This window comes from Amphiura filiformis, chromosome 3, assembly GCF_039555335.1.
Source record: "Amphiura filiformis chromosome 3, Afil_fr2py, whole genome shotgun sequence".
NCBI classification, from domain to species: Eukaryota; Metazoa; Echinodermata; class Ophiuroidea; order Amphilepidida; family Amphiuridae; genus Amphiura; species Amphiura filiformis.
The window spans coordinates 54,105,067-54,132,979 of record NC_092630.1 but is presented as its reverse complement, the minus strand read 5'-3'; the positions used below and the strand labels follow the sequence as shown (position 1 = coordinate 54,132,979).

At 35.8% G+C, this 27,913-nt stretch overlaps 1 protein-coding gene across 1 annotated transcript; it reads right to left on the bottom strand.

Moving 5' to 3' along the window:
* Positions 1–10: 10 nt before the first annotated feature.
* Positions 11–27,400, bottom strand: LOC140148746 (uncharacterized protein C6orf62 homolog). The gene is given in 9 exon segments (XM_072170794.1): positions 11–8,045; positions 9,952–10,011; positions 14,444–14,578; positions 18,690–18,815; positions 20,760–20,849; positions 21,758–21,844; positions 22,646–22,735; positions 22,738–23,056; positions 27,306–27,400. Coding segments are annotated over 8 exon segments (693 nt in total). The 5' UTR covers positions 22,777–23,056; positions 27,306–27,400; the 3' UTR covers positions 11–7,979.
* Positions 27,401–27,913: the final 513 nt, after the last annotated feature.

Here is a 27,913-nt window from a genome sequence, read left to right as displayed (position 1 = left end):
AATATAAAAAAAAAAACTATAGATGGATGGTTCAGTAAGAACCGCTACATACTTATTTGTTATTCAATCTATTTCCAGTTCAATCTATTTCTATTTCTAACAAATGTTTGTTGATGTAGTAAAATTGATAATATCTTTCCTGACATTCTCCAAGTATTTATTTTCCGTCAACAAATATTTGTTAGAATGAATTCAAATAGATAACAAATAAATGAATAACAAATACTTTTTGAACAAATATTCTATGTTGAATATGAGTATATAGCCCTTAAGGGGGTACTACACCCCTGCCCAATTTTGTGCCTATTTTGCATTTTTCTCAAAAATTATAGCGCATTGGTGACAAGTAAGATATGTATATTATAGGGGCAAGGACTACAACTACTGCACTGGAAATTTTATTTCAGCACAGACAACAGTTGTGGAGTTACAGTCAAAAATGAGGAAAACCAATATTTGATCAATAAATCAATAACTACTTGCCTTGAGTTGCTGAATTTTCAGTGCAGTTGTTGTAGTCCTTGCTCCTATAATATACATATTTTACTTGTCACAAATGCACTATAATTTTGAGAAAAATGCAAAAATAGGCACAAAATTGGCCAGGGGTGTAGTACCACCTTAATGCAACAGTCAAAAATCAGTAGTTCTAATTGTGTATCAAAAACAACACTCTTTAGACTATATTCAATGATCTTAAAGCTAACACAAGAGCATATATCTTGCACAAATTATACACATATTGCAAAAGTCTAAGACAAATGCAATAGAACATATTCTTATACCATCCAAAAGCAAACCATAATGATGCTCATTAATTTTATGCTCAATTGACACCCGTTATATATAAAAGTGTATAAATTTAGCCTACACGCAACAGTAAAGCAGCGCAACAAGACATTACTTGTAGATAACTTATCTAAAATGCTGGGTTGGATTATGAAAATATAATAAAATTTGCAACTCTTAAGCCTGATTCTAATAATACACATTAACTGCTTTAGGCGATTCAGCTTACTATTATGAACTCCTAATTACACAAAAATCTTAATGCAATTACTTGCTCATGAGTCCAGTTGTACATGGGAGTCTTTGTAAGAAAATTCCCACCAAAAGGTACTATTTTAACAAAACTTAACTTGAAGGTAACTTGAACTGCTGGTGGTGGGTCAGTTGTGAACCACTGTCGCTGCTTGCATTTGGTCTCACAAAAAAGTTTACCATGAGTTGTGAATGTTGCATTAAGTTTACAGTTTTGTCAAGCCTTAACATATAGGTCAGTGAATCAAAAATGTTTCATATATCTAAACTGAAACGAAATCACTTGATTGTCAATTAAAACTGCTTGATGGGAATGCATACAACCATATCCATTTTATTTGGTAACATACCATACCTTGTTACACTTTCAAGCTGAACTGCAGCTTTTCATCAGACTGGCAACCTTGCTTCTTTTTTTTCCTTTGTTTTGTTTTTGTTTTTGCTTTTTTATGTCTGAACTATGCAAGGCATTACAGCTGCTTTTGGGTTGATGTCAAGAGAGTTGTTAACCTCCCGCTTGATGCTCAGCCGATTCTGGTTGGAGGTAATTGGACCAGGTAGAGCATTCCATAGGTGAGCTGAGGATGGACGGAATGATACCTGGTGGTTGACCAAACAGGTTGGATCTTGCTTACTCCTGGTCTTGAAGCTGGTTGTAAATATTTGGCAAGACATTATAAGGAAAGAATTATGAACAGTAGCAACTTCAGGAAAGAAGAAGCAAGAATGATGATGAAGTGCATTAATTACAGCTTGAAACTTAAACAAGGTTATGTTTTACAAAATGGATTTGATAGTATGACTTCCCACTCAAAACAGTTGAAACGAAATAATGCAATTGTCCAATTGGATTATTCCAGTTGAAATCTATACACCTCCTATGGAAGACATGGCCTTTAAATCTTCCACATAGGGAGTCATCCATTAAGGTAACCCCATTTGAAATTCACACTCCCTGTGTGGGAGACAAGTTAATGTTTGTATAGATTTCAACTGGAATAGCTCATCAACAACAAGACAATTGGATCAACTCTCTTATTTTACTAGGTTAAACAAATAATAGTAGGTATTCCAAGATTTTCTTTACAAGTGTTGTATGAAGTCAATACACAAATGACTTCTTTATATACACTGAAATACATGATTTACTTATGAGTCACAAAACACTTTGGAAGCCCAAATTCATATTTTCTTCATTTAAAAACATTCTTGTGTATCAAAACTAATTTTCAAATTTACACATATCAATTCTTTACATTTGCAACAAATTCAATGTACAATGTACAAGAAAATACTGTACATACACAAAATTAAATTATGTCTATTTAGGTCATGTAAAAATATATCAATTTGTCATAGATGCTATAAATCACATAATATATTACAAGTCATGGCGCTGATGTGTATTTTATGTATACACACACACAATTGTTTTTTGGAAATAAGTTGTCAACTATTTCAGTTAAGTTTGCCATGGATTTTCCACAGACAAGTATTATAGATTATAGGTTCAAAGGCTTTCAACCAAATTAAAGTTCACATAATTAAGAAAGTGTTTTATCATGATGCCAATGCTATACCCTATATATAAACGCAAGAAACCTCTGTGTCATGTTTTTCTTACTAACAGGAGCAAATCAGGTTTGTTTATAATTTATAAAGTTTTACATACACCCCACCCACTCTTCACAATAAGATGAGCATACATCGGTGATTTATAATGGACTATTCCGGTTGAAATCCATGCACCCCCTATGGAAGTCATGACCCTAATCTCCTACACAGGGAGAGTAGATTTCAAATGGAATAACCCATAATCCAGCTAAAATTCACACTCCCTGTGTGGAAGATTAAAGTCAAGTCTTTCATTGAGGTGTATGGATTTGAACTTGAATAGCCCAATACAGAGACATCTCATTACGTATGTGCGTATGTCTTGTTTCACCTTGAATCTGGAATTGATGTAGGTCTGTATTTAGCTGATCCCAGTATCGTACTGCATGCACACTAACCTAGTCATGTAGAGAATATACACATGTGTACAGGGTTGGTTTTCAGCATAGTTAAAGGACAACCAGGTAAAAGCACTGACTTACATCACTACCAAATTTTAGGTGAAACAAAATATAGCATTGATCGCAGGCCACTGAGTTGAACAAAATTCAGCTCTGCTCCTGTCACTGATGTAGTTTTCCCATTGCATCCACCAAGAGTCTAAATTCTGATTGTAAATCACATTCATGCTGATCGATTGCCAGTGTCGGATATACAATATCAGTATTCAATGTGAAATTGGCAGGGTGCATGTATATGGTATTTGACATCCTTAACATCCTTATATCAGATTATATTACAGACAATGCAATCATTGTCTCTTTAACTCATTGGAAAGCACCTCATCATCTCCATAACCTGTGGCAATACAAAATTGGATAGATACATTCACCTGACATCAATGCTTTCAGAAGAGAAGAGTGACCTGTCTTAATATCTGTATGTTAACCAAACAAACTACCCTACTCTAAAAACTACTAATCCTGATTTGTATTCTTTCTTTGTTCTCATGGTACTGACCAAAGCGATTTTTTTAAGTGTCATATCTCAGTACTCTTAATGTTGGATTTGAAAATGTCAGTACAATAAGTCTAATTATTTGTTGTTGTTTTTTAGGTACAATTACCGAATAGGTTGCAACTTGCTAGACTTGAGTCCAGTCCTTGTTTACGGAGTTTAGGGTTAGGGTTTAGGGTTGGGGTAGGGCAGTCTTGTAATAAGACTAGTAGAGTTGCACCCTTTTCGGCAATCGCTCCGTTATTTAGTAGTGTATATAGTTCATGTTGCTAACTCTTGCCAAATAAAAAAAAAATATGTTTAGGTAAGTCAACATATACAAGGGAATCCATATTTCATTTGTCAATTAAAACAAACCATAACAATACTGTTACTCAGAAAGGCACTTTATATATACAGCTATTTCAAAATATATGCCTTATTGGCAAATTTTTCTTATACATGTAAGTAGTACCATAGTAAAAAAAAAGCTCATAACTACTACAGACCCGAAACAGAGATTTTGTAAAAAAACATGGAAATTTACCACTCGGTAGTGATCACTATTAGGTTTTTAACCAAAAGGTCTTTCCAATCTGCTTCAAGTGATTGTGTATCCAACTTTGTCTCTAGAGGCCATATTGTAGCCTTTTTCACATTTTATACATTTTGAACAAAAATAAATCTCATTTGTTTGGATTTAGAAAGGTCCGTAATCATTCAATTGCATATTGCGTTGTGCACAGTTGTCTATCAATAGCGGATGTAAACAACACAAGGCTGACATTACTGGAGTCATTGTGCAGTAGTTTAATGTGAACACCCTTTTTGGATGTATCATTTGGTGGTCCCCAGTCTTATATTTTGTAGGTAATTTTCAATGTGGTACCCATTATTTTTTTTAATACATGCAAATTGGTTTTGCTTACAAAATAAAAAACAATGAATTCCACAGAAAAGGTTTCAGGTCTGCTACTAGCATTGATAAGCCTGATGTCTTCCCTCATTCTTACAATTTGTTTCAAAATTCATCCATGCAAAGTAACATGAAGAATTCATATGTAAAAAAATGCTACAAATTGAGATATAAGCAAATATAACTGGTCAAATCTAGCATTATAGGGCATGTGTTGGTGGCCGTTACTCTGAAAGTTTGAAAATGACGTTTATCAGCTTTTGCATCTGAATTCAATCTGAACTGCATTAACCCCATGAGAACTACCTGCCTATTGGCCAAAATTAATATTGTGTCAAATTTTGAACCAATCAAGTAGGGTATCAATAAGATCATCTGCAAATGCAAGTTTGATCATAAATAGTTTAAAGTCTAGACATAACTGGCAATTGAAATGAGCATTTCAAGTTATCAACCAATCAGAAAATGCTGTTAGATGACCAGTAGTGTCCAGGGGGTTAAGCGCCATAACTTCACCGATTATTACACAAAGTGTTTCAATCAAATTAAATTACCCTAATCATTACAAAATAAGTGTGTTCAGAAGCAGCAATTACACCAAGTTAAAAATAACAGCATCTCCTTTTGCTATTCTCAATCAAAATAAACATGAAAACCATCCTTTAAAAAAAGCTTATGTGTCCTCTTTCACTCCTTAAATCAGCACGGCCACCTCATATCAAAGAACAAAATAATAGTATTATGCAATTAGAGAGGTCTAGTTTTGATTGTTTCCATGGCAATTCCACATACAAAGACCATATCATATACAATGTAAACATCATTGAACCTGATAAGACAATATGTGACCATCCTCCACAACTGAGCCCGGATGTCGCCAGTGCCACTATTGAGATATGCTCCATCGAACTTAACAATAAACAATAGGAAACAAAGGATTTATTGACTGTTTTATTGATTTTTCACTACTTAAATGTCAAGTACTGTAGACATGATATACATCATTTTAAAGCTAATTTCAAGCAAAATATTTTGGTTGAATATCTCAAAAATGATGATTGGCGACTTCAGGGCTCAGTTGTGCTGAGGGGTCACATATGTATTATTTGTTACATAATGGATGCCACCCACCTGTTTCTTAATTATTAAGATATATAGCATTTATTTTTTTGAGGATAATCTGATAATGTCTTATTAGTGAACTATTGCATGACATTCTCTTACGTTTGAACTACTCCCCATTCCAGAAAAATACAGCACTAATTTTCTTGGATCAAAAAAATATTATCCTGTTTTGACAAATGAAACAGCTTAATCCTAATCATTCATTTAAAGTTATATTTCACTATATGGCCAAATTTATGAATTGAGGGCCCAAAACATGCATTTTTAGGGTGTTTTTCACATGCTGTTACAATCAAGTCTAAAGACTTGTACGAAGTCTAATTTCAATTTATTCATTCTAATTTTTGGAAAAGACATGTTTCATTCTTATAACTAATCATGCAAAATGTTGGCATATTGAATGTTTAGACTTGTTCCAAGACTTTCATTTTTGTGACTCAATTGTCAGAAAACATGCTGAAAATGCATGTGTTTGGCTCTTTTTTCAAGAAATTATTAAAAAAAGAGAACTTTTTCTTTAACTTCAGTTAGAACTAAATGAATGATTAGTATTGAGATAATATTCTTTTTATCCCCAAAAGGTCTTTTTTATTGAAAGCCTGAAACTGAATGAAAACTTAAGTGATAGAGCCCTCAATCTGCAATGAGCACTCTCTCCATAGAGATTTGTAAGTAAACCCTGATGTAAAAACCTTTTTTACAAAAATGCATACAAATTAAAATCAAGTGGTTTGACTTTTTCATAAATATTACACATTACGTTTTACAAATAGAAGTATGTCATGCAATAGTTCACTAAAAGACCTTTCCCTTTAAATTATAAAATTTGTGCTTTGCTTTGTGCTAATTTGAAAAAGGGGAAAAAATGGTTAAACTAGTGCTAGCTGTGCGCTATGCCAATCACATTGTGGGATGTGACATGGCATATGCAGCATGGTGCATATTTATACCTGTGCATTCAATGTAGTACTTGTAATGTGTCAATATGGCAACTAATAGAGGTTATCCACTTCACTCATGTGTGACTTCTAACAAAAGGCGCTGGTTCCCGTAGTATTCCTCATTCAAATCAATTCAATGCACGACCTTAGAGTTACCTGCATGACTTTGGTGGGTTAGTTTGAAACAGTCATGGTTGCACATGCAGGTACTTCTTTTGAAAATCCTAAACAAGGTGCAGCAGTCGTTGATAGGATATGCAGCTTATAGAACACGGATACCCTCTACTTGGTCACATTTTAAAAAGAATGGTTTGAGCCAATCATAAGTAAATTAGGACCAAATTCTAACCAGTGATACAATTTTGTAGATAACAATCAAATTCATACACAGATTGATGTGTCCCTCTGCTGATTTTGTCATGACAGTGGTTCTCAATATTTGTGACATGTGACTCTATTTTGCATATCAATATAACATATGGTATGAACAAACAAGAACTTCAGACTGACATTTTGCAAAACAATAAGCTACTAGATTTGTGAAACTTATGGAAGACAAATGGTGTAACAGGTGTAGCACACAATCCCAAAAATATATGACCAATGCAACTGAAATGAGCAGATCATCCCATGGAGTAGGGTCTTTGTCTGGTCAAAATCCTTACAAAGTTTCCATGATTTTGATTAACATTTTTCCTGGGTATATTTTGAAAAGCAAATGAAATTTCATTAATGATCTGGGGTACACTTTACTTACATTTACGATGCATCCCAAGTCCTTTTACCCCAATGCAAGTTAAATTGCATCGTAACTCTAACATATAAACCCTATATGGAAGAGTTACAGTTACGATGGATTTGGGGTTTAGAATTTGTCGTAAATGTTAGTAAAATGCACACCCTGGTTTTATAACATGGATAATTTTATATTTGAATGTAGTAATTCTAGTAGGAAACTACTACACTTACAGTAAAACTGCATATATAAGTGCATATAAAATTTCATGTACAGGACAGCCTTGAAATAATATATTGCTAGATTATTCAAAATATTTATCCATAACTGTGGTCAAATATTGAGTCAAGCAAGACGCAACACTTTGAAGCAGATGAAGTGTAAATATTACTGTCCGGCCAGGCCCCATGCATAAGAAAGGCTGTTCAGCTACTTCCTTTGTTGTGCTATCACAAGATTCCTCGCATCATATGACCAGCAGAGCACACTGGGTCAGCATGCAGTTTCTTTACTTCTAGTCAAATTGCTCAATTCAGTCAAATCTGTCAAAGGCATGTGCACCTAGATTTAGTTTCAATCTTAACTGAATTCAGCATTCTGACAAACATTTTAATTGTTTGACACACATAAAATACCATTTTGTTGTTTACAAAGAAGTACTGGTAAGTCCTCAAAATGGTAAAATTGGCCCCATGACATCATCCATAGTACCTGGAGCCCAGCAAGTTAGCTCTGTCTGCAAACAGAAAAGAGTTACAAAGCCATTAATGTAGTTGTTAATTCACTTTATGTACACTTTATACATCTACATTTACACTAGAATTTTATCATATGGCTGTAACACTATGCTGGTTATTTAAATATGACCATGCTCAACCTATAAAGAGAGTTATATGGTGTAACCTGAAGGGACATTATAGTCTTCTTATATTCCCCCTACTGTATATGTACTTTACTCAACTTTAGGCAAAAAAATCAAAATTAATGGGGTTTGTTACTGTGTGGCAATGCATGTCAATAAATCTGTTCTTATTTGTTTAAGTGCAGCCGTACATATTAACAAATTCACAACTTACAAAAGCTCACATAAAATAAGGGAATAAACCAAGTTTGATGGCATCCTGACCTCCTCCCTCCCATTCAGCGATCATGTCACAAAACACATTAGGACATGGGTGTGTAGAAAGTTGCACCATGGTGTGTATATAGTATGAATATTTTCTTGACTCCAGCATGGAGCGAATGCTATGTTTTTCAGTAGTGTAGTCACTATAACAAACATCATACACTATACTGTATCTCGTCTCAAGATGAGGGTAATAAAGGTAGTGGCTGGTTCATATCGTGTGTGCTATCCTAATTCTGTGAGGCGTATACACATGCGTAGAAAGACAATTTGTCCATACGCTGGCGATGCAACTGTGTAAACGCATTGATTCGAGACTGCCACTACAAAATCCAACCCCCCAATATTTTTCTTACCCCCCCCTCCCACTTTTGAGGCAAAACCCCCAAAATTATGTAAATGTCCACTTTTTGCGGCAATATTGCACAAAATTCATCAATTTTGCCCCCCCTAAAAAATTCCTGGTGCCGCCACTGACCTCCATTTGGATATTTTTGTCTCTTGCCTATTAGAAGCTGAATAACATGAATTTACAGTCTATAAGCACCGGTGTTCTTTAATTGGTAAATTACCGGTATTTTACAGTGGTAAATACCTGGTAATTTACCAAATTTTATCTTTCTTACTGAAAAATAGGTGAAATAAGTGCTTTTTAAATTCTCAAATTTATAATTTATACAAAATTTAAACTTTATGTTAATCTTTCATTTATTACAATATGCTGTGTTCTGATTGTTGACACATTTAACAGCTATTATATAATATTGTATATGTAAATGCACGGAGTACCACAAACCTCCCAAGCCTCCATGCATAAATATAATGTAAATATTGCCTATTATCCAAAGCATCTGTTTGAATATAAGCATTTAAAAAATGATTATACATCGTGCAGGTCATTACCAAATGTTATATTATTTTTGCACAACTCAAAACTTGCCCAATTTGTTGCATCATTTTTATCCTTTGAGGTTTTCATCATATTTTTTGGTGTGACCTGCATTTTATGTAACCACAGTCTTAATGTAAAATGCTCTTAAATGCTCTTGTTGTATAACTTGATGATAAAAGCACACATTGAAAGACATTTTCCAGAAGGAAACCTTTTGATTTTCTCACCATGCATAATACTAGCAGCAATTAATCTCATTTAGTCTAATACGTTTTCCAAGTAGTTCAGCATTATATGAATGATAAAAGTGGTTTTTCAAGTTTTAGTGTCTGATACGTGCTGTTACACCATTTGACAGCACGTATCCAACACTTTACTTGGAAAAACAACTCGTATTTCTGAGACCTAGTAGTGATCAGTCTCAATATAATATGTATTCCAAGTAAACAGAATTTTCCGAAAGAAACCTTTTGATTTTCTAACCATGCATAATGTTTTAAGACATCTCAAAAATATCTTTTCCTTTGGTGTCTTTTATTTTACTAGAGGTTTATTTTACTTACCATATTTATAACACTGAAAATTAAGCACCCACCCACATGGTTTTACAAATAGGAAACTTACCTGAGGCAAGTAAAGGCACAGGCTAGATAGCTTGAATGTTATGGCTTTTCTTGTTGGTGTCTGAAATGAAATGCAAAAAAATATATAACACAACTGTTTGGTGAGTATTTTGTTAATCAATATTTGAAGCTGTATACTGCAGTAGTGGAAATGTATTGTAACATTTATTGAGGACACCATCAAGTTTTGTCAAAATTCGGATTTTTACATGATAGTTGTGTACTCTGCGATATTTGCACTGGAATTTAATTTAGATTTTCTTGGCTTTCCCTCAGTTGTTTGGCTCAAAATTGAAAGGGCACATATCTGACAGTTTAAAACTCACATTTTGTGGTAAAGAAATACAAATCTATTTTTATAGAAATTTTACAATAAATTATGGCTTTAATTGATTCCATAATGCACCCCCCCCCCCCCCCCCAAGATAACAAAACCATGGTTACTCGAGATGCCAGGAATTCATACCTATCACTGGTTCTTGCATACATAACCATTTATTTTATTTATTTTATTTTATTCATCTGGCAATTAACAACAAAATTGAGGCAAAACAACAAATTGGGTCTGCTGAGCTGCCAGCGAACACTGAAAGCACAAAAGAGCAGTCACCACAAGGCGCAGCGCTCCCAACTCAGCAGACCACACACATACAAATCATATTTTAAAAAAATACAAAAAGGCATCAATACAAATAATTAATCATCATGATCCATATAGTGAGATTTGAGTTGAGATTTAAAAGTAGACTTGCTACAGGTGAGATATGAGTCTCTGATATCGGATGGAATTGAAGACCATAACACTGGAAAATTAACTAAATGTATTGGATACTGTAAACGTGGTCATTATCGCATATGTAATTTTGTGTGCTTTGCCGATTTTGAATTTTTCACTTGTTTTTTAATTTACATATTGGATTTTTGCTGAACCATGGAATAGTATCAGCCTATAATAGTGTATGTTACTTGCTTACTTACTAACTAAACTTACTAACTGACTAACTTTTTGGTCTGAAATAACCATATCTCGAAAGGCCACAAAGGTAGGACCCCCCCCCCAAGTGGTGTCAAATGAAAGAGAAAAAAGTAAAGTATGCAATAAAAATATTCCCCCTACCTGGGGTGACACTCATCATAAGACACAGGTCAATTTGATATGGGTCCTTTTAATATCTACAAATGCCAAGAAGGTATGACCACCCGAGTGGTGTCAAATGAAAAAGAAAAAAGTAAAGAATATTATATTAAAAATTGTTCCCCCAACCGGGGGTGACACTGACTTCTCATAACCCTGGGTCAGTATTCATATTTTGGGTCCTTTTCATATCCCTGAGTAGTGTCAAATGAAAGAAAACAAAGTAAAGAATATAATAAAAATAATTTCCCCACCGCGGGTAACACTCCACATAAGACCTGCATCAATATTCATATTTTCATCACAAAATACAAGTGCCCCTCCCGGGCAAATAGAACGGGAAAAGAAAACCACAACAAAGTAGCTAACATCGTAACTTCAATAAAACTTCATTTTCCAAACACTTGGCGGCATGAAAAAGATAATTTATCTGTTTCTTGCTATCAACTAGTAAATCTCACTTCATGTAAAGTAGCCTTCTTAAGATAGATTTCACTGGAATGGTTCACTGGAATGAAAACAGACCTTGCACTTAAGTAAAAGCTTAAGCTGCAAGGATGAACTATAAATCATGAAATGTTTGTGTGTGTATGAACATTTCACAAATTTTGCGAGTGACACAAATTCATGAAATTTTCACGTTCGCAAATATTTCTTGTTTCTATAGGCCTTTAAGGGGGTACTACACCCCTGGTCAATTTTGTGCCTATTTTTGCAATTTTCTCAAATATTATAGCACATTGGTGATAAGTAAGATATGTATATTATAGGGGCAAGGACTACAACTACTGTACTGAAAATTCAGCAACTCAAAGCAAGTAGTTATTGATTTATTGATCAAATATTGGTTTTCCTCATTTTTGACTGTAACGCCACAACTGTTGTCTGTGCTGAAATAAAGTTTCCAGTGCAGTAGTTGTAGTCCTTGCCCCTATAATACACATATTTTACTTGTCCCCAATGTGCTGTAATTTTGAGAAAAATGCAAAAATAGGCACAAAATTGGGCAGGGGTGTACTACCCCCTTAAGAAAAATGTTGCAGTTCAGCTATAATTTGCATGTCACTAAAAATATTGGCTCTTTTCAAACTGGAAAGTTTTGTGGCATGAAAATATTGTTCTTTCGTGTACATCACTGCCAAATAAATGGTTACTATATCTTCTGAGAATCTTCACTTAAGTTGCTTACTACCTGACTAGCTTTTTGGTCTGAAATGGGCATATCTCTAAATGCCACAAAGGTATGACCCCCTAGTGGTTTCAAGTGAAAGAGAAAAAGTGAAGAATATAATTAAAATATTTCTCTACCTGGGGGTGACACTCATCATAAGACCCAGGTCAATATTCATATGGGTCCTATTCATATCTCAAAATGCCAAGAAGATATGACCACCGAGTGGTGTCAAATGAAAGAGATAAAAGTAAAAAATATAATAATAAAAATTATTTCCCCACCAGGGGTGACACTCTTCAAAAGACTTGGGTCAATATCATATTTTGGGTCCTTTTCGTATCTTGAAATGCCAAGAAGGTATGACCCCTGAGTGGTTTCAAATTAAAGAGAACAAAGTAAAGAATATAGAAAAATAATAATTTCCCCACCTGGGTAACACTCCTCATAAGATTTGGGCCAATATTCATATTTTGGGTCCTTTTAAAACAGGCCTTCTCAACTAGTGTATTCGAAGTGCCAACTGGAAATTTTTAGTGAGCATGAAGTGCCAACATGTCATTAAGGGAGGACTTTGCGAGGTAGCGGGTATGTATAGCGGGTAAGGTGCAGTGGTGCTTTATCTGGGGTTTTAAGGATTTTAAAGGCCCAGATTGGGTGTTTTTAATACGTTTTTGTTCAAGATTTATGTGAAAAAATTATTAAAATTACCGTGCGCCACTTCGACTGACTCCAAGCGCCACAAGTGGCACGCGCGCCGCCAGTTGAGAAGGCCTGTTTTAAAATCTTGAAATGCGAAGAAGGTATGACCCCCCCACCCCGAGTGGTGTCAAAAGAAAGTGAAAGAAGTGAAGAATGTATTCAAATCATTTTCCCCACTGGGGTGACACTGGTCAATATTCCTATTTTGGGTGCTTTTCATATCTCGAAATCCCAAGAAGATATGACCCTGAGTGGTATCAAATGAAAGAGAAAAGGTAAAGAATATAATAAAAGTAATTTCTCCACGGGGTAACACTCCTTGTAAGACTTGGGTCAATATTCTTATTGTGAGTCCTTTTCATATCTTGAGAAGGTATGAAAAAGAAAGAGAAATAGAAATGTTGTGGTTTTTGACACAAGGCATCGCTTGGGATGCCTCCACCATGGGGCGATTTAAATTCGGAAAGATTATAACAGCTAAATGTCAAACTGTATGAGTGGTAAACAAACATAACCTCAAATGACCTTGAACTCTGTATGTGACCTTGGATACCACCAATACATGAAGATGTCCATAATGCAGGTATGACCCAAGTTTGATATAAAATTGGATCGATCAAGCCCATATTTGGTCGAGCTATATATGAGTTTTAAAATATTGGACGAGACGACTTTGGCACTGATCCTCTGCATGTAAACAGCTCATACATAATTTGCATGCAAATCTCCAAGGATTAAGTAGCTGTTGGACAAAAAACCTGAAAATGTGCGAGATAGCACAGCATGCCCAGCGCTTGCTCAGGGAACAATCTTTTTAGCAAAACAAGGGATCAGGGAATAGGCTATGGGGAATCACCTCCCTAATGAAATGGGGGTTTGCTCTTTTTTTTAAATGATATAATCCGGAAAACAAATGGAAATCTGTTAAAGGTCCATTCAGTGATTTCCTCATCCAGACGATCGTAAAAATCATCAAAATTCAGATTTTGGTGACATTTGTCATTGTCATAGTTGTGCTAACATAGCCTGCTAGTGGTTCAGCCGAAAGCCACTTATTTAATACAAAATAAGGCATTTACATGAATCTGTAAATTAGCTACATGTATTTGAATTGGGCTTCAACTTCGTCAATATTGCTGTTTTCTTTGTTTTTTGCCAAATTTTTCATTTCAAATATACTGAATTATGACTTATCTTTCACTTTAAAGCAATTTACAAGCAATTTTAATTTTTTACACCTGCGCTGGGATCACTGAATGAACAAAGGAAATCTTACATCCCTGAATCTCAAAATTAGTCTTAGTCAGTAAGATTTTGAGAGTAACGCCATCGTCACCATGTTGGATTTCACAGTGGCAGTAGAAGTGCGATTTGTCCATACGCTGGAAAACTCAACTGCAAAAACGCACTGATTAGAATCCGCCATTGCAAAATCCAAGATGGCATTACTCTCAACTTGAGACAAGACAGACTATAGTTACTCACCTGTAAATGGTGCATATCACAAAACAGGAACATAGACTGTGAAGGGTTGTTTACAATCAGCCCTCTCTTGTCTTTACGCCCAATCAGAAGCAGTAATTGATTTTCATAGTCTTTGCTGAAGTATTCAAATTCGCCCTAAGGGTAAATAAAAACAAGACATTATGCATGTGTTTGAAAATCAAATGCTGCATTTTGTGATTAAAGTTAATTTTTTATTACTTACGTGGTCGAGCTGTGCGGCAAGCGTAGACGAGCGCACACACAGAGGAAATAAACAATCACGCTGATTGGCTGATCAAAGCACTTGACAACAAGCCGGTTGACCCATTGGTCGTCGGCGAGACGCATAGTAGGCGACCTTGTCACTTCTACGCGATCGCAATTCACCAGCACGTAACCGGACCACGGAAGTTGTAAAAAATTTACTTTAGGAGTACAAAATCATAGTAGTATGCGCCATTTTGGGTAAAAATTAGTTATTAATGGATTATTAAAATATGTAAATGCACGCATTTAAATTTTTAGAAGCAATTAAAAAAATAATTAAATTAAATCTATTAAATAATTAAAAGGTCAAAAAACAACAAAACAAATTGTGACAATTTATTAACAAATCAAGGTGTTTGAATCTGGTATAGCTTGAATGTTTTCAAGCATATTTCTGGAAAAGCTTATTTTAATGACAGATATCCCAGCACTATGTGTTGCAAACAATAAATATTGCTGTGCTTTCACCGATGTGATAGGCATTGCCTTCATCTGTTTTGTGCATAACTACATTACAGTACATGCTTCCCCTTTCTGGTAATACATAAAAATCTTAACATTTTCTCTTTTAAATAAATTTAACACCCTGATACAGCCATGCACCAGCAGTCAACTTCTGGAGGATATCCTGCATGGCACCCATTCATAACATCAATTTCTATACCATAAACATCCTGTATAATAGTCCCTTTTCCAAATAGTGTTTGATTGGGCTATTCCAGTTGAGATTCATCCACCCTATGGAAGACATGACCTTAATCTTCCACACAGGGAGTGTGAATTTCAAATGGGGATACCTGAATGGGTGACTCCATTTGAAATCTACACCCACTGTGTGTGCAATTAAGGTCATATCTTCCATAGGGGTGTATGGAAATCAACTGGAATAGCCCTAAATAGCCAACTTTTACAAGGAAATAAGGAAATGGGGAAATAAATGGCACATTGTTTGGTAAAGATAGAATTCCGTTAAAAGATGTGGAAAAAGACATGAAAAACTCTGGTTAATAAGCATTTTGTTATTTTTATCTTTTGAGCCTTTTGACGAGGACAAAAATAAAATAAGTGCATCAACTTGATTGATATAAATGAAATATTATAACAGTAAAGTGGGGTTATTTCAAACAGAAACTGCTCTTCCTTGAATATAGTGACACTTTACATGTTATGGGTCGCCTGGGGTACTCAGTACAAATGACCATACGGGATGTGCATAAACATGGGTAGCATTTTCAGCCTTCTGGTATATCAATGACCCCTTTTTCAAAGCCTATTTTGGTATATGAATGGGTCCTTTTTTCAAAATTTTCTCAATTTTTTCGGAAAACAGCCCAATTTTTCCTTAATCTAGCAAAATTTTCCCAAAATTTTGGGAAAATTTGTAAAAACTAAGACAATTTTGGATAAATTCGGCCGAAAATTTTGACTTTTGGTATATCAATGGGTCCAAATTTCTTGAAAAATTGGTCTATTTATGGGTCTACTTCCAAAATCTCAGTGGCACGTCCCTACCAAAACCAAACTTGAGTACCCCCCCCCCCCGGATGGGTCGCAACAAAAAGGACAAGGACAAAATGACATTTCTGTTAGTCGATACTCCTCCACTGTTATCTCTCAGTGGCCCAATTCCATTTGAAATTTAAGTTTAAGGTTCAAACTATTACTATCCTTAATAGTTAAAAAGTAATAACTATTATAGGACATGGCTAGCTCACTCTAAACCTTTACATCACTATGTGAAATGGACAATTTGGAAAAATCACTCTACACCACTATGTGTTGCAATCGATGATGTATCTGTTATCTGTTTTATCTCTCTTTGAACAAATAGAAGAGAAAAATTTTACCCAATACCAAAAATAGAACTAAGACTGCCTGCCAAATGTCCTCAAATCTTTGTGGAAGCATTATTTTGCCTCATTATTTGCCAAATAAGTAACACCTGCATATTTTGTCCCAAAGATGTTGTTTTGGGATGCCGAGTAAAAAAAGCATTACAGAGTTGTAAAAAGTCATGACTTGTGAGACAATGAGGCAACTGCCTCTAGTGATATTGTAAAGTGACTTGCAAGATATGATTTGACTCAAGCTAAAAATGATTTTTTTTTTTTTGGATTTTTGGTGACCAACCCTAGAACTTAATTATGGTCCGTATGCACAAAACAAGGTCTAACTTTAGACCTGGTCTAACTATGGAGATTAGTCTTAGGAAGAAGGAACTCTTTGGTATTTATTCATACCTTATAATATATAATTTTAGATCCTGTTAAGTGCAAATACATGTACCGTATTCATTCCAATAAGCGCCCAGGGCGCTTAACAAAGTCATTTTGGGTGGGCGCTTATTTTTCACCTCGTTTACCTAATTTTTTCGTAAGGGGCATTTATTAGAGATGAATTTACGTATGTTATAAAAGGGTCCTGAGACGTTCAAGTTTACACAGGTCTATTTCACTGTATCAACGCCTTTCTGTCACTTCGACATTAATGGTACCCTTAAGCGAATTGAAAATACCGTAGGTGGGCGCTTATTGGGGCATGGGCGCTTATTGGAACGAATAGGGTACCTTAATATAGATGACTGCAGTTTAGTTTTTGGACTTTGCGAGGAGTAAAGAAGGGAAAGAAAAGAGAAAAATGATCCCTCCTTAAGTCTAACCTCCATAGTTAGACCAGGTCTAACATTAGACATGTTCTAACTTGTTTTGTGCATACTGACCCAAGACTTTAAAATTTCTCCCCTCCCTAAGGGGAAAGGCTGGTATGGTATACCACTGTTTGCAAAGGAGTAAGGTCCTGCCATCAGGAAAGGCTGGTATCAGGGGCGTAGCCAGGGGGAGCTGCAAACTGCCCTCCCCCTCCCACACACACACACACCCACAGACATTTTTCAGGGATAAAATGGGGACAGCAAAGAGTAAAGTGTCCTTAAAATGACTAATATGTGACATAAAATTGACAAATGGGGACGAAAATTTGGCTTTGCCCCTTCACACTAAAATCCTGGCTATTTTTTTTACACTACTGGCTGGTATGCTATATATGCCTACACCACAGTGTTTACATGATAGGAGTAAGGTCCTGCCATCAGGAAAGGGCTGGTATGGTACACCACTGTGTTTGCATAAGAGTCTAGGTTCTGCCATTGAATTCTTTGGATTCACTGGATCAGTTACAAAAACCTCAATTGTGGGTCACATCTCTGCCTATGGTCAAATGCCCAGGGGGCCACTGGGTTGATTTTTTTTCAGTAGATTCCATCTTTGACACATTTCCTATAATAATATGGCTCTCATAAAGATTTCTTTAAAATTCATTCATCCTTCATGTACAAAGTTGATTATGTATGTCTGCATCCTGTCAATCCAGTTAGGCCTAAAAAAAATTGTTTGATTGGCGTAACATAAAAAATTAAGGTAGGTCGGTCTCCAATTTTTAAAAAAAAAATTTACACACATTTTAAGCTGTAAATCGCGAATGATAAAGGCTTTGGAACTTTTTTTTTTTTTTTTTTTTATTTAAATTTTTTTAATTATTATTTTCTTTTAATTATTATTTTCTGTTTTTGCAAAAAAATATGAAAAAAAGTCTAGGGTCGGGCCGATTTTTAGGCTCGGTCGGGTTACGTAAGAAAACAATTTTTTAGGCCTTATTATAATAACACTTACTAAGAGACGTTTAAATGGTGCATCTTCTTCGCCTAAAAAAATGTTTGATTGGCATAACATAAAAAATTAAGGTAGGTCAGTCTCCAATTTTTACACACATTTTAAGCTGTAAATCGCGAATGATAAAGGCTTCTGAACTTTTTTTTTTTTTTTTTTTAATTTAAATTTTGTTAATTATTATTTTCTTTTAATTATTATTTTCTCTTTTTGCAAAAAAATATAAAAAAAAGTCTAGGGTCGGGCCGATTTTTAGGCTCGGTCGGGTTACGCCAAGAAAACAATTTTTTAGGCCTTATTATAATAACACTTACTAAGAGAGGTTTAAATGGTGCATCTTCTTCGCCTTTCCATCTTGAAAACAGTTTGCATTCTATCTTCTCTAAATCTCTTCTTGGCCAGAGGAAAAAGTCAATTTCAGTTGTACAGCCTATCATGTCCTAAAGTAAGAAAACATCAAAATAACACATCAAGTAGATTAATACAAAATGCACTCAAGAAATTCATCAGAAAGATGTAGTTTTGTGCTCACATTATTACAATAAAAATGTCCATACTATGGGGGGATCAAGGCCCATCAAGCATACTATAGATTTTTTTCAAGAAATTGGATTGATAATTAGTATCAGGGTAGTGGCACTTCCCTGATTAGTATATACATGTAAGTACCATTTCATTCAGCATGTGACTGTTATAACAAAAGCATTGGAATATTAGCTCCAAAAATCCTTGTTGATTTGTTTACTTAAGGCCAATGGAACTCGATTATTAGTTTCCGATTGGATGTTTGAAAATAAGGACGAGGTCGCTATTTCATTATTCATTATTCGGTCTCTTTTCATTATCCATTATGTCAACAAATCAATGATTTTACGAACAGCTTTCTCCAAATTTTAGTACCAAAGTATATATTGTTGATGAAAGACCATTCACAAAACCGGTACTAATGCTTAGATCATCTTTACAGACATTCTGCAACAGATTGAGAAAAGATTTGAATTTGTTTTCATTTTATGAAAAGAAATTTGCAATTTTTGTAATCACTAGAAACATGATGAGGTAATCCTTAAATTTCCATTATTTACTACATCCTCTACCCCTACAACTAAGAAAACCTGCTGATTATGATCAGCAGGGGATGTCAGACATTTTGAGAGTTTCAATTTTGATTATATCCATTTCAATTTTCAGATCATTGACTTTTTTATGAAAATAATGAAAGTTTTGGTCAAATTGAAAAAGTGATGCTTGAGGAGGTCAATAGGAAACTAACAATCGAGTTCCATTAGCCCTAAGGTTGGTCTGTAAAAGGACATACGCTTGGGTCCATGGGACATCCATGGTCCACCTATTATAAAACAACAAGTAAATACCTACATGTAATGATAAATATCATAAAAAGCATCTCAACATCATCCCAAGGAAAGTAAAACATAGCTTCAAACCTTGGTCACAATACAACAAAAAAGAACATTTTCATATTCTGCAGGTCAGATTGATGTAACCAGAGGCGGCACCAGAAATTGTTTTCCGTGGGCATGGAAAGGAGGGAAAGTGAAATTCAGGGGGGTCAAAAATCATGAAATTTCCACAAAATTGCTGATTGTTGATTTTTGTTTTTTTTTTATGGGGGAGAAACTGGAGGGCAAGATCTCTGAGTGACTAAGGGCTTTTCCCCCGTCTCCCCTCCCCCAAAGCATCAACCGTTGATGTCACAGTTTGGTTTTCTGACACATGATTGGTCAGCTATATAAAGCTGCTCTGGGTTCCTCCCTAGAGTAAGGATTCCTATTGCAGTGAAATGTAGAATCGATAAAACTGCTTTATGCAGCTAAACTGTAAAAGCTGTTACAACTTTCAATATATTCTTCAAAATGATGTTCTTCGAAATGTTATCGCAAAAAATATAACTCCATCATATCAAAGATGGAATAGAAAACAGCAGTAAACCACATTATATACACACTCCATAAAAGTTTCACCCCTGGTATGAAGAGTAGATATGTTTAATTAAATAGCCAGACTGGCAGAAAGTGTGCCTTTTGAAAAGTCCCCTTGTGCTAGTTTATTTACTCTATGCATCTATGAGTTCCCGCATCTTCCCTGGTGCCATAGAAATTTATCCAGTTATGAGAGCAGACATTCCATCATGTATTATGCTTGGACTTTGTTCTGAGCATTTCTTGTTGTTCTTGTTCACATTATGTTTTGTTTTACACTGTTTTTTATTCAGAATAAGCAAATCATTCTGAAAAGGTGTTTACACATAACATAGAATGTCCACAAGAATTTGGGCATAGATTTCTAAGATGTAACACATGCATGTAACCACATTGTTTTCCAAACTATTTGGACCACATTTTTTCCTCATTTCATTGTTTTACCTTCCTAACAGGTTGATATCTGGGTGCATGTAGTTGTACCACATCTTTCCTTATCAGCTCTTTGGTGCTCTCCAGTGAGTAACCTTCCTCCTACAATAAAAACAAGAATTAGAACCAGAAAACCAGGTTCAGACAATATGTGCGCATTCTCACTATGCCTGTTTGGTACCAGGCAGTGGACTCAATAGACTAGAGAGCGAAATAAGTGGTCTCAATCCTATACCAGGATGTAGCATCGAGAGTGAGGTAGTCTCAGACCTAGGACGTGGTACCAAATTGTCTAGTCAGAACGTGTTTACACATCGTATGTGGACTCGGTCCACTTACACTGAAATATGTAAGCAGTTATGTTATGACCTTTCAACCTCCAATATATATTGATCTCTACGGCGTGCAATTCATTAATTGAACAATGTAAGAAACAGATAAGTCAAGGTAAAGAACTGTCATTCTCACATCTCCATGATGCAGGAAGCAAGTATAGGTTGCCTAATCGACACCCATTATCAAGTATTTCTTTAAGGTGTTGGTTCTTTTCCTGCACCAGAAATAACACCTTTTGCCATACTTAATTAATAGCTATTTGTAATGATTTCTGGTGCAATATCATGCTTTAATTAAAATCAGTGTATAAGTTGTTTTATTCTTATGTGTATTTCATATTTTTCTGAGGGCCCCTGTGAAAAGCAGTGCTTCTACTGAACAGAGTTTACCCTCATTAAAGATACAAAAACAAACTTGTCTTAACCAAAGATAGCGCAATCCATGAGTTCAAATACCACGGTCAGAAATTTGCAACCAAGTGCGAGAATCCTTTTGGATACTCCCAGTGGAATTTTGCAAGAATCAATGGATTCTCGCCATATAACTTTATATGATTAACTTAAATATTTACGAGAATCCATTTAGATTCTTGCAATTTTGTTGACGATAATCTTTGCGAGAATGGATTCTTGCCGAATTGTTGACCCTGAATACTGGCAATTTATATATCTTACCTCTACTCCTCTGAGCATACTTTCTTCATAATTATTGGTCATCACTGGCATCACTTGTTCTACTTCAAATACAGCTGGATCTTTCTTCTGCAAACAAACAAAATATGTTATAAGTAACATTATTATAGACGACAATTAAAGACAAAAAACAGGCTGAAATTAAATAAAAGAAATTGTATAAATCTGGACTACAAAAAGCCTGAATTCAGGCAATAGCCTGAAAATTTACATCCCTGCAAGTGTATTCCAACTCCTGTGTCACACCCTTTGATAACTTTTTGAACAATGCATCGTATACAAGCACAGCATGGCGGGTGATGTATCGGATTATACAGTGTGCAGTGAATGTACACCCTACCTCAAGTCTTTATTTAGTTTTAAAGGTTAAAACCTTTAAAGACATTTCATACACTCCTATCAGAGCAGCCAATCATAAAAGTGGTTAGAAAGTATGCAGAGTGCATTGATTGCGTATAATGGCACTCTGTGTACCGGTACTACCCACAGTGCTTTCGCATCGCATAGGATTGATTCATTTTTCAGGCGGGTTGGTGCATTTATATTTGGTTCTATTTTCCAACATTTTTAGTGTTAACTTTGTTATAAAAATAGCAAAAATTGTTGTATTTTTTCTCATGTATGAAATAGGTTTTAATATAAATGCGTATCACTTGTTGCTCAAGAAATTGTGCAAAATAATGCACTTGTACTGAGATGTTGATGCATCTAATGCACTCCCCCTTTCGGGGCTTGTGCATTAGACATATCAACATCTCAGTATGTGTGCATTATTTTGTACAATTTCACTCCCAACAAGTGATGCACATTTATTAACCTATAAATAAAAGGTTACAGAATATTTCACTCAATTGACAAGATGTTGCTTACCTCATCCTTGAATCTAAATATGATGTACATTTTGAATTCAAACTGATCAGCGAGTGATTCCTTTTTCTTTTTTAGCTGTGCTCGCAATTTAGCCTGCATGGTAGTTTTTTGCGAGTGTTTGGATCACCCATATTGGTGCCGGCTGCCGATTTGAGTTCCAGTCACTGCAAAATTTCTCCTTTCCTTCGATATCACACATGTGACTCAGTTCAATGTTATGTTGATAAACCTACGTTCATGAGTAGATTTTGTGTAGGTTTTTCACACTCAAAATAGCAGTCTTGTAGTTGGAATGTACCATATAGAATCAAATACATTATCAGGAATGTATGATGTATGTTATTTTTTGTAGAAGCTATTCATTTCTCTTGTTGCCATTCATGTGGTTATGTGCCAGTAGAAGGCTGAAACCTGAAAAACAAAAATGTTTTAAAAAACTTTGTAAAATAAAGTTTAGCAATGTGCAGCAGAGTTAAAACATGATGGTTAAACTTAATTTACCCATGGAATGATGGAAAATAATGATAGAAATGGATAATTCTGTTTCCTGTTGTTCGGGTCATGTCATTGCCAGGCAGTTTGTTTTGGTGGTGGTATGGCCTAGGAGCCACTGAGACTAGTAATTTCTTGAGGACTTGTGAACACAATCATTTGTTTTTTAAAACGAGACAGCAACAGAACAAAATTTTGCATTCTTGTCTTTCTAGTTTCTCTAAGAGTAATGACTTTCACATTATAAAAAGGTTCGTGTAAAACAAATGTAGGAATTAGTGAGTAAATGGATGTGCTACTGTATACAATAGCATCATAGCGCCTTCTCTGTAGCAGCCCCTCGCATATGGAACAGTCTTCCCAATTTTATTCGCAGTTGCTCGTCAATCGAGTCATTCAAATCCTCACTTAAGAAACATTTTTTCGAACTTGCTTATGAGCTGGATTAATTTGTAGTTTACTATGTTATTTTTTACTTCATGTATCTTGAAATGTTCTATTGTTGATTGCATTTGTTCCTTGTTTTCCATTTTTCCTGCTGGTATATTTTGTTTTTGCTCTGTATGCGCCACAAGCGTTTATTGCGGATCTGCGTGCTTTACAAGTGTACATATTATTATTATTATTATCATCGACTAGCGGGATACCCGCGCTTCGCGCGGGTCCCCGCTAGATGACTAAATGGGAGCGTTCACTATAACAGAAAGAATTACTGAACAGATAGAATCATTGAAAAGGTACATTTTTATTTATCTAAATCTGTCTTTTCTATTTCCGTTTCCATGTTATTTATTTATTTAACCCGTTCCCATTATTTTCTAAATCTGTTCTTTCTTACATTTCCCTTTTAGCATCTTTTTTTATTTGCTGCTTGTGATTTCCCGTTTCCATGTTTTTTACTTAATTCTGTTCTCATTATTTTAGCTTCTTTTTTCTTACATTTCTATTCCTGATTAGTTTCTTTCCTTCTTTGTTTCTTTCCCGTTTCATTTAGTTACTTTAACCCGTTGGCCTAATTACTCGTACTTTTTTGTCCTCATTTTAATTTAATTTTTCTTTATAGTACCGCTTCATGTTGTTTATACAACACACATCTTTTTCCCGTATTTATTACGTCCTCTCATCGCGTGTTGACCTGCTGACGTGTTCACCCGGTATCCCGTGACCCGTCCATGTACCTTTTTGTCCTTTATTTTTCCTTCTTTCCGATTATCGTGTCCACTGGTCTCTGGCTCGCAAGTCGTGTGCCTCTGCGCCGTTCGCAGCGCATTGGCGTAACGCGATTACGCACGCTTGGCGCCGACGCGATGCCGCCAGCTGCAGTGACGCGTAGGCTGGTAACCGATTTTCATAACAAAAACCCCGTTTTTACCCATATTTTCACTGTTTTTGCAGCCAATTCTTGCCCGTTTGCAACCAAATTTTCGCATAACCGACTAGGTAAGTTCCTCGATCTCCCGTATGAATTTGGCGACATTTGGATCGAAACTGTTGGAGCCTTTAACTTTCATACCCGCACGCACGCACGCACCCCCACAACATTCCCCTATTTATAGTAAGATTATTTCCTGTTGCGTACATGTAGCATCCCTGTGTAGCGTACTAAGCTGTAGCATGCATGTGCACATTGTAGCGCGCCTTAAAGGCGCGTGCATGCAATATTCTGGACCGCATTAATAGGAGCGATTGCCAAATAGGGTGCAACTCTACTAGTCTTATTACAAAACTGCCCTACCCCAACCCCAAACCCTAAATTCCGTAAACGAGGACTGGACTCAAGTCTACCAAATTGCACCTATTCAGTAATTGTACCCATTAATATACGCTATATGCCCATCACAGAATTTTAAGTGTGCCAAGTGGTTGGTTTTTTTGTACACCAAAATGTCAGCACCACCAATGTCAAGTTCCAACAAGAAATAAACGATGATGCCATTGAAGCACATCAATTTACTCACTAATTCATACATTTGTTTACACAAACCTTTTTATAATTTGAAATAGATTTGTCTCATGTTCCCCGCATGCATTTGATATGCTGCGCATTTGCTCAAGCAAACTGTTTCTGATCGCACCACAATTCTGAAATTGTAATGCTAGATGGACGTAGCCTGTAGTGTAATGTATTCCAGCTAAACATATAGCCTGAATATGTACGTCCAAGGTCAAAGTTTAAAAATTGGCGTTGTTCAAAATTTATAAAATAAAAATTATTCCTCATTTTGAATGCATTTTTGCAGTCAAAATCTATATTTTTTGAGCCCAAAACTGCTGATTTTACATGCATACTTGTATATAAAACAATTTCCGGTTTTTTTTATCACCTAAAATGAACTATATATCCATAAACAGCCAAAACTCCAGTGTTTTGTATGTTTGATACGGTACTGTGAATTCTCGCATATTCAGAGGGACAATCTTTCGATCCCGGGTTCATGCCTGTCTAACAAATTGTGTTACTAATAGAGCATTGGCAGTTGCATTATGTTAGTAGTAGTGTACGCGCATGACTCGCGTGCACGCGAAAGACCGTAACGTAAGCATTGTAAGGCGTAAAAATATCATGTGGTATGGTAATAGTAAGCAGATTTGTACATCACACTTCATGGAACCATTTGCCCTCATTAACAGGTCATCCTGGGACTTCAGCTATTTGTGGATAGTATATCTCTTTAGTTTATGAATATACATGTCATCATACCAACAACCAACGCTCTGCAGGGTCTATTGTTCTATTGTTTCCGATTGTTTCCGAGCGATGACATATTGGAAAATGTTGCCAATCAATATTCATGAGAGTGTGCATTCAACGTCCAGTTTGCGAAATTGGGTGAGTTGTGTTTGGTAGGTGTGAAATACATCTGACTGGGCGTTTTAATTACGTACGGTAACGAATAAAGGCATTGACATCGTCGAATGGCTGCCCAGTGCTGTTATGTGTTATATAGGCCTAATAATTATTATTAAATGTATTCATCATTCCTTTCTTTTCCCTTCTCTGTACTTATTCTTTCCTAGGCCTACATTTTATCACTCCCTCGCTCTCATTGTCCCTCTCACCCTCCCTCTCTCATTCCCATCATTTTCCTTATATTTCTATTTATCTACTTGTCTTTATTATCCCTTCCTCCACCCCGCTCTCATTCTCCATCTCCCCCCCTCCCCTCTTCCGCCCTCCCCCCTCCCAAGCCTTCTCACAGAGGTGAATCTATCCCTCCCCAACCCCTCCCTCTTTGGGCACGCCACTATTTCTATACCAATCTCCTTAAAATAAAATTAAATGGACATTTCTTAAAAACAACCTATTATAGGCCTATACTTATACTTACATGTATACGTATCTAGCGATTACCATTATAGTGTAATACAGAGCGTGTTTATAGTGAGACAATCTTTCCGTTATTTAGCTAAACTACCGGGTAGTCTAGATTTGCAATGGTTAGTAAAACATAAACAAATATAGACTGCGTTGCAGTCCAGCTAAATACCGCATAATCTGGCTCACTATAAACACGCTAATAGATATATGGACTGGAAATGGCAGCCTTCATACATTCTAATGTGTAATCGATCACCAAGAGCATTCAATTTATTTAAATGAAACACCTATCGTCAGCTCAGGTGGGTGGTAAAGATGATTGCATCGACAGCTAAAGCCTCCTTATAGTCTTCAGACCCACACAAGCACACATTTGGGATACATTGAGTACAATGGTACCACTTTACACATGACTGCCCTTACACATGACTGTAGTGTGGTCACTTATTGATACTCGCCTGTTGTGTAGAGCGTTAATATGATGCCGGATCAGTGACCAATTTAATGGCGGAACCCTTTTTCAAACAATGGTACCACTTTTATGAATAGCCTGTCGCAACTTCTAATCGGCATCAAACGAACAAAAGATTATATAATCTATTGCGACTCTATTTCTATTTAAAAGCTCTTTGCCAACAACAATACTGCACTGCATTGGATGGGGACTGGGTTGCCGAATTCTGCACTTCCTGCTCAGGGCAATTTTATTCCGGTTTCAGAGCTGGATTTTGATCCGCCCATAAACAGAGAAAACGTGGGTCATGAAGTATACTAAAAAAGCTGTGCTTCTTTCAAAGTGGGGTTGAACAACAAAGTTCAATAATTTTGTTATGAGACTTTATAACTTACATTGAATCTGCTTCCAAACATTGCTACGTAGCTGCCTGTATGTACCTGGAACCACTGTGCATAACAATGGGGTAATTCCCCTGTACAGAAACTCATTGCTGTTGGGCTCCTGATTATGGTCGAGGGCGTCCTGCAAGTGAGATCAATGCCCAGACCCTGATCATGATCAATGCCCTGCTAAATTTTATAATATAGGCCTAATATTAAAACACAGAGGTCCACTATAATAGGCCTACATCTTTGTAATAAAACCACTGTGTATATAAAACCGGGAATAAAACTAAGCTATTTATAAATGGTGTCAGTTTCGATCAATTATATAATAATAAGCCTGATGCCAAATTGTTTGCAGAAAATTAACAATGAATAGGGCCTAAGTTTGACCATTTTTAGCTCACAAGGCCAAGTAGGCCTAAAACATGTAGGGCATAGTGCCGGCCTACGCCTATGCCTACATAGGCCTATTTTACTTGGCCTTGTGAGCTAAATAATTGTCAAACTTAGGCCCTATTCCCGATTTTTGGAGATTTTCAAATAGGCCTGTTTTTGTTATTTTTCTTATTTGCTCCCTGGACTGAATATTTTGTTTCTAAAATTTTGTTGAAGTT